This window comes from Microtus pennsylvanicus, chromosome 3, assembly GCF_037038515.1.
Source record: "Microtus pennsylvanicus isolate mMicPen1 chromosome 3, mMicPen1.hap1, whole genome shotgun sequence".
Taxonomy (NCBI): domain Eukaryota; kingdom Metazoa; phylum Chordata; class Mammalia; order Rodentia; family Cricetidae; genus Microtus; species Microtus pennsylvanicus.
This window is the reverse complement of record NC_134581.1, coordinates 16,285,777-16,296,929: the sequence shown is the minus strand read 5'-3', so window position 1 is coordinate 16,296,929 and position 11,153 is coordinate 16,285,777. Positions and strand designations below refer to the sequence as shown.

The 11,153-nt window shown below is 51.6% G+C and overlaps 1 protein-coding gene across 1 annotated transcript; it reads left to right on the top strand.

Annotated features, from left to right (window-relative positions):
• The first annotated feature begins 1,686 nt into the window (after nucleotides 1-1,686).
• Nucleotides 1,687-10,683, top strand: C3H3orf18 (chromosome 3 C3orf18 homolog). Its single transcript, XM_075964713.1, has 5 exons — nucleotides 1,687-1,953; nucleotides 3,418-3,794; nucleotides 7,228-7,253; nucleotides 7,833-7,980; nucleotides 8,885-10,683. The coding sequence occupies exons 2-5, from the start codon at nucleotides 3,561-3,563 to the stop codon at nucleotides 8,963-8,965; spliced, it is 489 nt and encodes a 162-aa protein (XP_075820828.1). The 5' UTR covers nucleotides 1,687-1,953; nucleotides 3,418-3,560; the 3' UTR covers nucleotides 8,966-10,683.
• The last annotated feature ends 470 nt before the right edge of the window (nucleotides 10,684-11,153 follow it).

The following is an 11,153-nucleotide window of genomic DNA, read 5'->3' as shown; positions in this document are numbered from 1 at the left end:
CTCATTACAGATGGTTGTGAGCCACCATGTGGTTGATGGGAATTGAACTCAGGACCTTTGGAAGAGCAAGCAGCACTTTTAACCACTGAGCCATCTCTCCATCCCCGAATTTGTTTAATGATGTAAAGATGTGTTGCTTTTGTTTATGCTGCATTTGTTTAACTATATAAAGATGTTTTGTTGTTTTGCCTTGCCTTCCTAAGGCACCTGACTGATCTAATAGAAATCTGAACAGCCAATAGTTAGGCAGTAGAGGAACAGGCAGGGCTGGTGAGCAGAGAGAATAAGTAGGAGAAGGAATCTAGACTCAAGGGAGAAAGAGAAGAGGTGTCCAGGGCCAGCCAACCAAGCAGCCACCTGCCTGACACAGACACAAAATAGGACATACAGAAGAAAAGAAAGGTTAAAAAAAGGCTTAGGCAAAATGTAGATGAAGAGACACAGGTTAATATAAGTTATAAGAGCTAGTGGGGCAAGCCTAAACTGAAGCCAAGATTCATAACTAATAATAAGTCTCCAAGACATGATGGGGGAGTTGGTGGTCCTAGAAAGTCTGCTACAGGGTTGGGTACTGGGTGTACTGGTGCACACCTATAAATTCCAGTAAAAGGGGTTCTGGGGAGATGGCTCAGTGGTTAAGAGCACTGACTGTTTTTCCAGAGGACCTGGGTTTAATTCTCAGCACCCACACAGAGGCTAACAGCAGTCTGTAACTCCAGTACCAAAGGATTCAATGCCCTCTTCTGGCTTCCTCAGGCACCACACACACACACACACACACACACACACATGCTCGCGCTCACATGCACATGGTGCACAGATATACATGGTGACAAAACATTCTTACACATAAAAATCAATTAAAATTCAAAATCCCAGCACCCAGGGAATGGAGGGTTGGCTTGTTTCAAGGCCAGCCTGGGATACATAGTGAGTATCAGGCCATTCTGCAACAACACAACAGTATGATACTTTCCCTAGAGGACCATAATTGAGAGGGGGCCTTAAAGGGCTGGGGAATCTAACTCTGGAGTAGAGGGAATTAGTGCCTCGGTCCTGAGATGAATTTTACTGTGGATGGAAGCTGTTATGAGGGGTATAGGCTTGCTTGGGTCAGGGTACATAATTATAGTATAATGTCACTCCATTATAATTCCATTCTGCTCCCAACATCTCTGGACTGAAGACTCGCCATTTATAGCCCTATAGTTGGAGTCATTTACCAAAAATTTACCAAAAAGCCCTTTCATCAGGGTTCCTATCTAAGCAGGAAGTGGAGGCAAAAGGAAGAGAAGCAGTTTGCTATTCAAGGACATAAACTCAGTAGAGGATCAAGCCAGAGTTCAATTTAGGCTTCAAAGATCGAGTCTACTTCTCTCATCAAATCTCTGCACCTAAGCATTTTCTGCTTACAAGACTGTCCCAGTGCTCGTGGAGCTGGTCAGGAGCCCGAATTCTGGCCCAAAAAGGATCTGGCCACCTACGGTCCACTGCCCAACTTCCGGCAGGTCACCAGGGTCAGAGGTAGTCTCCGAGAATCTCTTCTCACTGCTGGATTTCAGCTCCCAGCTCCCGCTGGGGGCGGAGCTATATCCGAACGACAGGCCAGTAGGCCAATGCTGGTCGGGTTTTAGGCCTGTCAACCAATCAGAGCCAGGAGGCGCGGAGGGGGCGGGAGGCAAGGCTCTCCGGCTCCTGGGGATCCCCCGAGGCTGCTCATCCTAACCCCACCCCCTCCAGGGTCCGGACCCAGCCCACCCCAGCTCAGGCTGTCAGCCGGCGCAGGCTAATACTAGATGATGCCTGCGTTCAGGGAAGGCGGACCTTGGGTCGGACCTGTCGCCTCCAAAGCCCGGGCCTGGGTGTTCCCCCCCGCCCACGCCTCCCGCCCGCCTGCCGGTCGCTACCACCCTTAGCTTCTCAGACTGAGCAACTCGTCCCGGAGAGGATTAAGTAAGTGCCTGAGCTCGGCTGCTTCTGAGCAAGAATGGAGGAATCAGGGTCGTGGAGGCGGGCGTGGGGACTGAGGCAGGGAGGACTGAGAGACCTGATGGAGAATGGCATGCAGCTTCTTGGAGGTCGCGGTGCCCACCACTTTCATCCCAATGTTCTTCCTTCACCTTTTGCCAAGAAAATAGTCAGCAGGATGCCTTCTCTCCCTTTGGCTCATAATAAACCGAGACTCGAAGCAAGTTAAGGGTCTGATCCAAGGTCATGGCTGGGATCAGTGGCAGAGCTCAGAAGTGAACCTGAGACTTCTTGTTGAGCCAAGCTGGAGAGGTCAGAAAGGAATAAATAAGTCTACTCCATGCATGACCTTCTGCCAGTTTTGCTCCTCCCTAGGGGACCATGATGGGTATGTGCTCACTTTCACACATAATCTTGCACCTGCAAGAGGAGGTATCCCATGCACGCCTATGAGCCACCCAGAGAAACATGTAGGTAGCCATAAGCTAAGGATCCTTTCTTTTTCTAGGTCTGCCCCTCTGCGCCACTGTTAGGACTCCTTCCCACCCTGCTTTACCTAAGACCCACGGGGCTCAGTGATCTCCCACTCTCTGGTTCCAAAATAGGAGAGAAACAGGAGAAGGCGGTTCAAAGTGGGTATTCCCTTACTGCCTTTGCAGATGTAACTCCTTGCCTTACTTCTAGGAATGACAGGGGTCGGTCCAGTGACCACGCCTGCCAACTGCCCCCCTGCCAGAGGACCTAGCTCAGTCTGTCCTTCCTGCCTCTTGGTGTCTCAGCACCAGCTCCACCTCAGCCCCAACCACAGCCTGGGTCACACAGGTCCAGTGACTCCTGTGCCCTCCTCCTCCTGGCTTGTGGGTGGTACTGATGGAGATTTGTGTGGACAGGCCTTGTGCTCAGCTAAGTTCTCTCCCTACTGGGAACGTCCCCCCTGAGGGACTTGTTCATTCTAACTAGCCCTTCCACAGCATGGGATTGCTCTTACCATTTCCACTGGGGGGGGGCTAGACACAGAGAAAAGTGGGGACTAGCCTGTGAGCCCAGGATTCAAAATCAGGTCTTTCTGAATCTTAGGCAAGTGTTTCCCTTCAAGCAAGGTAAAGGCTGCAGGTTTTTTCCCAAGCAGGATGAGAGGTGTGTGGAGTGTAGGGAGTGAGGAGGTAGGAAGAGGAGAAATAAAGAGTGCAGAGATATTTGTGCAAGGGTGGACTTTTCCTTTCAAGCCTTCTGCATCTTCTCCCATCTTCCATGTATGGTCAATATAATCTTGTTTTCGTGTCCCTGCATCCATATAGGAACCATAGGCAAAGCCTCTGTCCTAATACTCCCTAAACTTGACTTACTCCATCTTGAAACCTTTACTTCCTCAGTGCCTCCAGATTCTAGAGGGATTTATCTCTGGCCATGCCCCTGTTGTAACTCCTGCTTTTATTCTTGCCTTTCTAGAGCCCAGGAAGGCAGGGGTCTCCTGCTAAGGATTTGGCTGTGCTGGTGGTCATCACATTGGTGGGAGCTACAGCCTTGGACACCCCTCACGTCAGAAGTCAGTGGGCAGGTTGACTAAGCACTGGCAGGCTCCCAGCATCAGCATGAACTCCAGGGTCCCAGCTACTCAGAACTGGTTCAGCAGCCACCCACCCACCACAGAGCCTGACTTGGAACCTGCCACTGAAGGGTCTACCACAGAGACTAACACCCTCAGCCCAGAAACCACAAGCTTCAATGGCACCAGAATCCCTGATATGGCAGGTGGTGCAGCTGGTGTGGGTACCATGCTTCTGTCTTTTGGGATCATCACAGTGATTGGCCTGGCTGTGGCCATGGTGAGAGCTGGGGCGCGAGCTGGAGAAGGCCCAGAGGAGGTCCTTTGGGGGAGGGTGATTAGTGTTTAGACTTACAGACACCCTAATTAGAAGACAATGGTCCATTAATGATAATGCAATTCCCTCCCACCTACTCCCAAGATTTATTTACTGGGGCCCAGATAAGCAATTCTAATTGGAAGAGCCAGAAACAAGTCTGAATAATACATGGTGTTTTGAGCTGGGACATATAAGATTGAGACTGGGGAGGGGTAAAGACACCTGGTCTTGGTAGGCAGATTTTGAAGCAGATAGGAGTTTCTGTGAGCAACAAGCAGGGCAGTGAAGCAAAGGAGTGTGGGAGTTTCAATAGCAGTAGAGACCAGAAGGTGGTTGAGCTATTTTGTGGGTAACAGAGTCTGGGCGGGATGTTAGCAGTTCTTTTATGTATTCGTTTGGCAATTATTTACTGACTATCTTCCTTTACCCTTGGGACACAACAGAGCCAGAAGCAACAAGAGAGGACCTGACTTGTGTCTCTTATGAAGAATGGGTTAATAGGCAAGGTGTTTTATGTAGGCTAGGTGGTCGTAGACAGCTGGGAAGAAACATTCGAGTTCTGACTCCAGGTAGGAGCCTGGCCTCATTGTCACAGGAAGGGCCATGGCAGGTAGCCATCAGAACAGAGGTGAGCTAGAAGAACACTGTAAGTATCCTTCAACAGTGACAGACACAAAGAATGTCACTGAAGGGCCACTAGCGATTGTACAAGTTAAGACAAGGGAAAGTGGGGTACACCTGGAGTCCCCTAGAAGGCCTAGTAATAATGACATTCTGCCCATTGTTCTTTACAGGCAATGGGTGGCCAGCCCAGGAACATGTGGATATAACTACAGGGCTGGACAGGCCCACGGGGATGTAGATCAGTTAGTCAAGTGTATAGCATGTATAGCAGGTGCAAAGTCCTAGGTTCAGTCTTCAGCAGTGGGATTAAAACAAATAAACAATGCACACACGCACACATTCACACACACACACAACCCACAATCTCACACACACAAAAGGCAAGGTACTCGGGAGGCAGAGGCAGGCGGATCTCTGTGAGTTCGAGGCCAGCCTGGTCTACAAGAGCTAGTTCCAGGACAGGAACCAAAAGCTACGGAGAAACCCTGTCTCGAAAAAAAAAAAAAGGCAAGGCTAGTCATCCAAGACCTGACTAGAGCTAGGGTTAAACTAGGGTTGCCATATGGGCCCTGCAGGCTTCAGGTGGATGCCAGGGAACAACTGTTGGCCAGCAATAGGGCCAGGATGCATCACACGCAGAGGGAGGCCAGGAAAGAGAGCTTTCCTGGGGTAGGAATGAGGAAGAATGGCAGTGCTGCCCCTTGGCACCTGTGGTGGTTAAAACAGCCTGAGATACCCTAACCTCAGGGGCAAATGGCTTAGAGTCTGTCTCTGTTCTAAGTGGAAGATTTTGACATGGGAATGTGATAAGGCTGCCTTTCTCTTTGTCCCCAAGGGACGTTCAAGCCAGAGTGGATGATCTTCCCACCAAAGGTAGAGGGGAAGAAGGTGGTAAGACAAAGACAGTGGAGGGCAGAGAAGAGCTCCAAGGCACACTGGGGAAGACTTCTAGAAATGTCTCCCATGCCTCTTCCTTCCCCTTGTGCCAGCCTTGAGCCATTCCATGAATGCATGGAAGAGTCAGTGCCAGCCTCATGCCTCACATGGGAGTATGAAAAGAGCGTGGTGCAGGCAGACGCAGAACTCCCAGCAGATCCCTGGGAGACGTGCGGCTGGGCAGACAGTCAGAGGCAGTGAGATTGGGAAAGGAAGAGGAAGCTGTCCTCAGGTGGGGCGGAGGGCCCGCAGGGCAAAGGCCTGCAAGCTGGATGGAGTTTCCGTCTCCTGAGTCACTGACCACAGAAGAGGGGGCAGATTTGGATCAAAAGCCACGAGGTCAAGGAGCAAGACCAGGGTCCTGTGGCTGGAGCTCAGGGTGGAAGGGGGCTGGGGAGACTTAGACCCGAGTTTCTCTTCCATCTACCCATAGGACAGCGAAGAGTCACTCCCTGGAGCAGGTGGATGAGCAAGGGACATTTTAGCTTTTTTCCACTTGAGATCAGATGAGAAAGCTCTCAGCCAGATTGAGAATTAAACAGATTCAGGCTATTGAGTTGATTACAAAGATTGTGCGAGCCACAGGGGCTTAGGACAAACTCAAAGATGTGGTTTTCCCCAAGCAGAAGCTGTCATATTCTTTTTGTTGATTTGGTTTTTTGTTTGTTTGTTTGTTTTTGTTTTTCTGACGGAAGATCTCACTATGTAGCACTAGGCCTTGAACTCATAGAGATGCTGCCTCTGCTTCCTAAGTGCTGGGATCAAAGGTATTCGTGACGATACCTGGCTGTTATATTCTTGATATTCGAAACTTGTCGGTTTGGAGAAGAGCAGATGGTGTCAGGGGGCCTCAGAGTCTCTACCCAGGCATGGTCTCCCAAACATCCCCACCTTCTTCTCTCTCTTTGGTGCTTGGTACCAAGATTTCCCACTCCTGCTGGTAAATTCTAGTTAGTATCTGGTTGTCAACTCTTGTGTCTGGACAAGGGAGGGAGGGACCCAGGGACTTCTTTAGGATCCCTTAGCTTCAGAGTTCTGATCTGCACAGCTGAGTTCCAAGGCTCAGCTGTGCCGAGCATTGCCTGGAGCTACTGCTCTGCAGCCGGGCTGTGATTGATCTGTCCTGTGTTTTACTTAGAGGTGGCTTCAGTGGGAATTGAGGGGAAGGGACACACCGAGTCCTCCCTTTCTCCTTCAGCACTGAGGAGTCCCAGGCAGATGCTGAGTGGGAGGTCAGTCAGGATTTGGAGAGCTGGAAGCAGTCAATTCCAGACAGGCCTAACTAGTTTTTCTATGCCTGGTCCCCATCTCCAAATCTGCAGACTCAGTCTGGGATCAGTTGGCATCTGAAGATATCAAAGGAGCCGGGTGTGGGTGTGCAGGCCTGCAATTCTAGCTCTCAGAGACTGAATCAGAAGGATGGAGAGTCCAAGGCTGGCCTAGACTACATAGGGAATTCCAGGCAAGCCTGGGCTACATAGCAAGACCTTATTGAGGCAGGGGGTGGGGCAAATATGAAGCATACATGGAAGATATACATGTCTGAATGGGATGGGGACTCACAAGTGTTCCACTTTTCTTTTTTTTTCTAGACAAGGTTTCTCTGTGGCTTTGGAGCCTGTCCTGGAACTAGCTCTTGTAGACCAGGCTGGTCTCGAACTCACAGAGATCCGCCTGCCTCTGCCTGCCGAGTGCTGGGATTAAAGGCGTGAGCCACCACCGCCCGGCCTAAGTGTTCCACTTTTTATCCTCTTCGGCTCTCCCGTCATGAGGACATACTGGGTCGGTGGGGATCTCCGTTTCTCACTATCTGACGCTGTTCCTTCTCTTGCAGGTTTTATACATCAGGAAGAAGAAGAGGTAATTCCCCAGATGGTTCCTGAAGCTTTAGCCTACAGGAAGGGCTGGGCTAGGGTCCAGGGGATCTGAGTGGGAAAGGAGAAAGAGGCCTAGCACTAAGTCTCCTGTGTGGGGGTGGAGATTAAGGCCTCTTCAGCCCACTCATGATTGGGGGTGGCCGCTTTCACACGCAGGCAGGCATATGATTCTAAGAAAACAGGTGTAACCCTGGAATCGGGTTGTGGGGAAAGGAAAGAAGAGTAGGGGGTCATGAATATCCAGCTACCTTTGCCCTGACAGCTTACGTTGGCTGCCATCAGCTCCTTCATCAACTTCAGTCCATAGAGACTGGGATTGCAGTAGATTCCTGCCCCAGGCAGTCCCTATAGATCCTACAGCCAGACCCTGGGATGACTAGTTGTTCTTGCTAAGGCTGCCCATCTGAGAGTCAGCTTGATACTTCAGATTCAAAGATGTCTATCAGTGAATCCTGAGGGAAGATTTAGGGTACCTTAAACTTGGTGTGTGGCTCTCTTGGCCACCAGGACTGAGGGAGGAAGGCTCTGTCCTACCCTCAAACAGCCTCTGTCCTCCCCCAAGGCTGGAGAAGCTACGCCACCAGCTCATGCCTATGTACAACTTTGACCCCACGGAGGAGCAAGACGAACTGGAGCAGGAGCTCCTGGAACATGGGCGAGATGCAGCCTCCATGCAGGCCGCTGCCTCCCTGCAGGCCACACAGGGCAAGGTAGGCACTGGCCAGTTTCCCCACCCACCCCTGGAGCTGTCCCGTCTCCTACAACCCACCCTCCATCCTTCCTATGCATCTGCCAGCCCCTGCCAGGTGGTGAGGTGGCAGCTTTGTGTATGTGGGTCTCCTCAGATATTTTTAGAAAGTGCTGGAATCGTTCTCTGGCCCTCATGGACTCACCATGCAAAGCCAGGCTTTGTGGGCTCTGCCTGGCTGAGCTCTGACAGCCTGTAGATCTTGGAGGCGTAGCTGGGATCCCTGAGCCTAGTTTTCTCATGGACGTATGGACATCCAAATTCTTGCCCTGTGAACCCTCATGTACTACCTGGGAAAGCGGGAAAAAACAAGAACTAAAGGCAAGACTGAGAGGGGCAAGGAGTCTTAGGCTTTTCTAGTCCATGAGGATCCGTGGACCTCTGAGTAGGCTGGTGAATCCTAATGCCTGCCAGTCCGGGGCTGTGGAGACCCAAGCCAAACACTCCTCAACCATGCCCTTATCTTCTCAGAGTCATCAGGTAACCTGGCCACTTGCCACCACTTTCCCAATCCTCAAAGCTCGAGGACCATGAAGGGCTGGTGGGGGGAGGGGCTGTCCTTGATGGAGGGTGAGAAGGCCAGAGGTGAGATCTTCCTGCTGGCAGAAAGAACACATGCTGAATTAATTCAATACTAAGCCCATAGTAATTGCTGCCAAGGTCCAGGGCAAGCTGGGAATGGCTTGGGAGGGAGGAGCCGTCGGAGCCAGGTCACATTTCTAGACTGAACTTGGCAGAAGGGCATTCTAGGCAGAAGGCGTAGCTGATACCAGGCAAAAGCAGGCACCAGGAAGTGAGGGTGGAAGGGACTGGACCAGAGACTGGCTTTGGTCAAGGTTTTGATGCCCCTGCCTGTCTCCCTGCAGGGCACTCTCTCTTCCCAAGGCCCACTGCAGAGGCCTAGCAGGCTGGTGTTTACTGATGTAGCCAATGCCATCCACGCGTGAGTGGCCTGAGAACAGGCCTGGACCTCTGACAAAGACACCTGCCACAGTGCCAGCAGCGCTGCCCACTTCCTGGCTGTCGAGACCTATTCTCAGGACCTGCGCCATCGCCACCACAAGACAGGAAAGGGCTGCAAGAGACCCCAGCTGTGCTGAGGCCCCATCCACTGACTCTCTGACCAGGCTAGCCATCTGGCCACTGACTTCTCCTGAACCGATGGCCCTGGCACAGAAGGCAGCCCTCATGCAGGAAGGCTAAGAGCCGCTGATGGCTTCCTGGTCTCCTGTACATAAACCTCGCATCAAGGTCTGCTTCTCTGATGGGGAGGAAGGACACAAGCCTGAAGGGCAAGGGAGAAGAGACACGCTCCCCCTCTCTAGGATTGCCTTTTTCTTTCTTTTTTTATTCTGGAGCCTCCTCTAGGGTAGAGAGAGGCTAATCCCCAAATGATAGGGACAGGGCAGGGCAGCACCTTTTGGGGAAGGTTGTTTGGTTGTTTGTTTTTTGAGACAGGGTCTTGGCTGGCTTGGAACTTGCTGTGTAGACAAGGCTGGTCTCCAAATCAGAGATCTACCTGCCTCTGCTTCCTGAGTGCTGGGATGAAAGGAGTACCCCACCACATCCAGCTAAGGCAGCACCATTTATAGGCCCAGGAGACCCAGGTTCAGAGCTGGAAATGCCCAGTAGAAAGGGCTGCAGAAACCCAAGGGCTGTCCATAGTTAGGGTATTGGATATTTTGGTAAGTGGGTGAGCACGAAGTCTCTCAGCCACGTATCACTGGCAGCCAAGGCAGCTGAGAGAGATGAGATTGGGAGCCTGGGTATGGAAAGATGCAACTCCCCAGATGTGGAGAAAGGTTTTACGCATGTGCGTGAGTGGGCTGTACACAGACATGTACCTGTTCCAGAATAAGAGTAAGACGGAGGCCCTCCGCATCAGCTCCACTTTGCAAGCTGACTCCCACCCCGTGGTATGGAGTGGAGTATCACCATAGGCTGCTTCCTCTCCTTCAGTGCTCAGGGCTGCATGGAAGAGGGAAAGAGGGCTGGGTTCCTCTGTCCACTGTGTTTCTTCAGTGGGCTCCAAAAGCTGGGCTGAGCTGCTCCTGGAAATGGCTCCCCTTCCAATATGGGGTTCTGGGAGAGGCCTTTGGTCTAAGGGCAGTCACAGGTCAGACTAGTAGGAAAAGTTACGGTTGCCTAGAGGGGAGTGTTCTTTGAGGAAAAGACCTAAGAAAGCGAGTCTGGTTTTAGTTTTGCCCTTCTGCTCTCTGTTCAGGAAGGGCCACTCAGTGTCATGGACCGTGGAGGGGGTTTCTGCCATTGGTCTCACTCTAGTCTTGGACGCGGGAGGCTGACACCAGGGGCATCTGGGCAGAGTAATCACAAAGATGGGGGGGGTAGTTTTCTCCACTGGGACTCACACATGAGCATGCACAGAGGCGTGTCCCCAGCTTCGTCACCATGGCTGTCCTCTGCTGGCTAGAGGGGATGCGGGGGTGGCACATGCTGTTGGGCTGATCCCACATGTCAGGAGGTGAGAGGCTAGGAGGATCCCATGGGGCCGGCTCTGGTTTTATCCCTGCCCGGAGATGCTATAAATACGTTAGCGCTTGAGCAACTGGAGGGCTCTGAGTAATTTAGGATGCACAACGCTGTAATTTAACTCGCAGCATCTCCGTGTGGGAGAGCATTAAAGATGTAATTAAGATGTTTACACAAAGAGAATGGAGTCTTTGACACTTGGGGTGCAAAACCCCAGGAGGGGACACAATGGGTGAGGTGAGGCTCTGTGGGAGGCCTGGGGACAGTCACTTGGATCCCAGCTATGAGGTGGCAGGCAGCCCAGCTGTTTTTCTTGATCTGTCCATGGAAATCCTTTGGCCTGGAGTCCAAGGTTGCTCTGGGGCCTCATGCTTCAACTGGGAGATGGGGTGACAAGGCCTGCAGTTGTGGAGAGGTCAAGAGGACAGAATCCTGTGAGATCAGGTCCGGAAGAGGGCTTGATCTCCAAAGATTGTGGAGTGCCATATGGTGTCTCAGGATCCACAGGACTTAGGCTTGAAATACAAAAGTAAAATGGTTTTCTATAGAACACAAAGTAAGGGATATTTAGCATGGGATGGGAGTCGACCAGGCTTTATGTATGGGACCCACCTGCGAGGCTAACAGAGATTGTAGAGGAAAAAG

Bases quoted from the DNA above. Each gene is read 5' to 3' on its own strand.
- C3H3orf18 (XM_075964713.1), top strand. From the start codon at position 3,561: ATGAACTCCAGGGTCCCAGCTACTCAGAACTGGTTCAGCAGCCACCCA. The intron at 3,795-7,227 runs GTGAGAGCTGGG...CTTCTCTTGCAG, and splicing joins TTGGCCTGGCTGTGGCCATG to GTTTTATACATCAGGAAGAA. The intron at 7,981-8,884 runs GTAGGCACTGGC...GTCTCCCTGCAG, and splicing joins TGCAGGCCACACAGGGCAAG to GGCACTCTCTCTTCCCAAGG.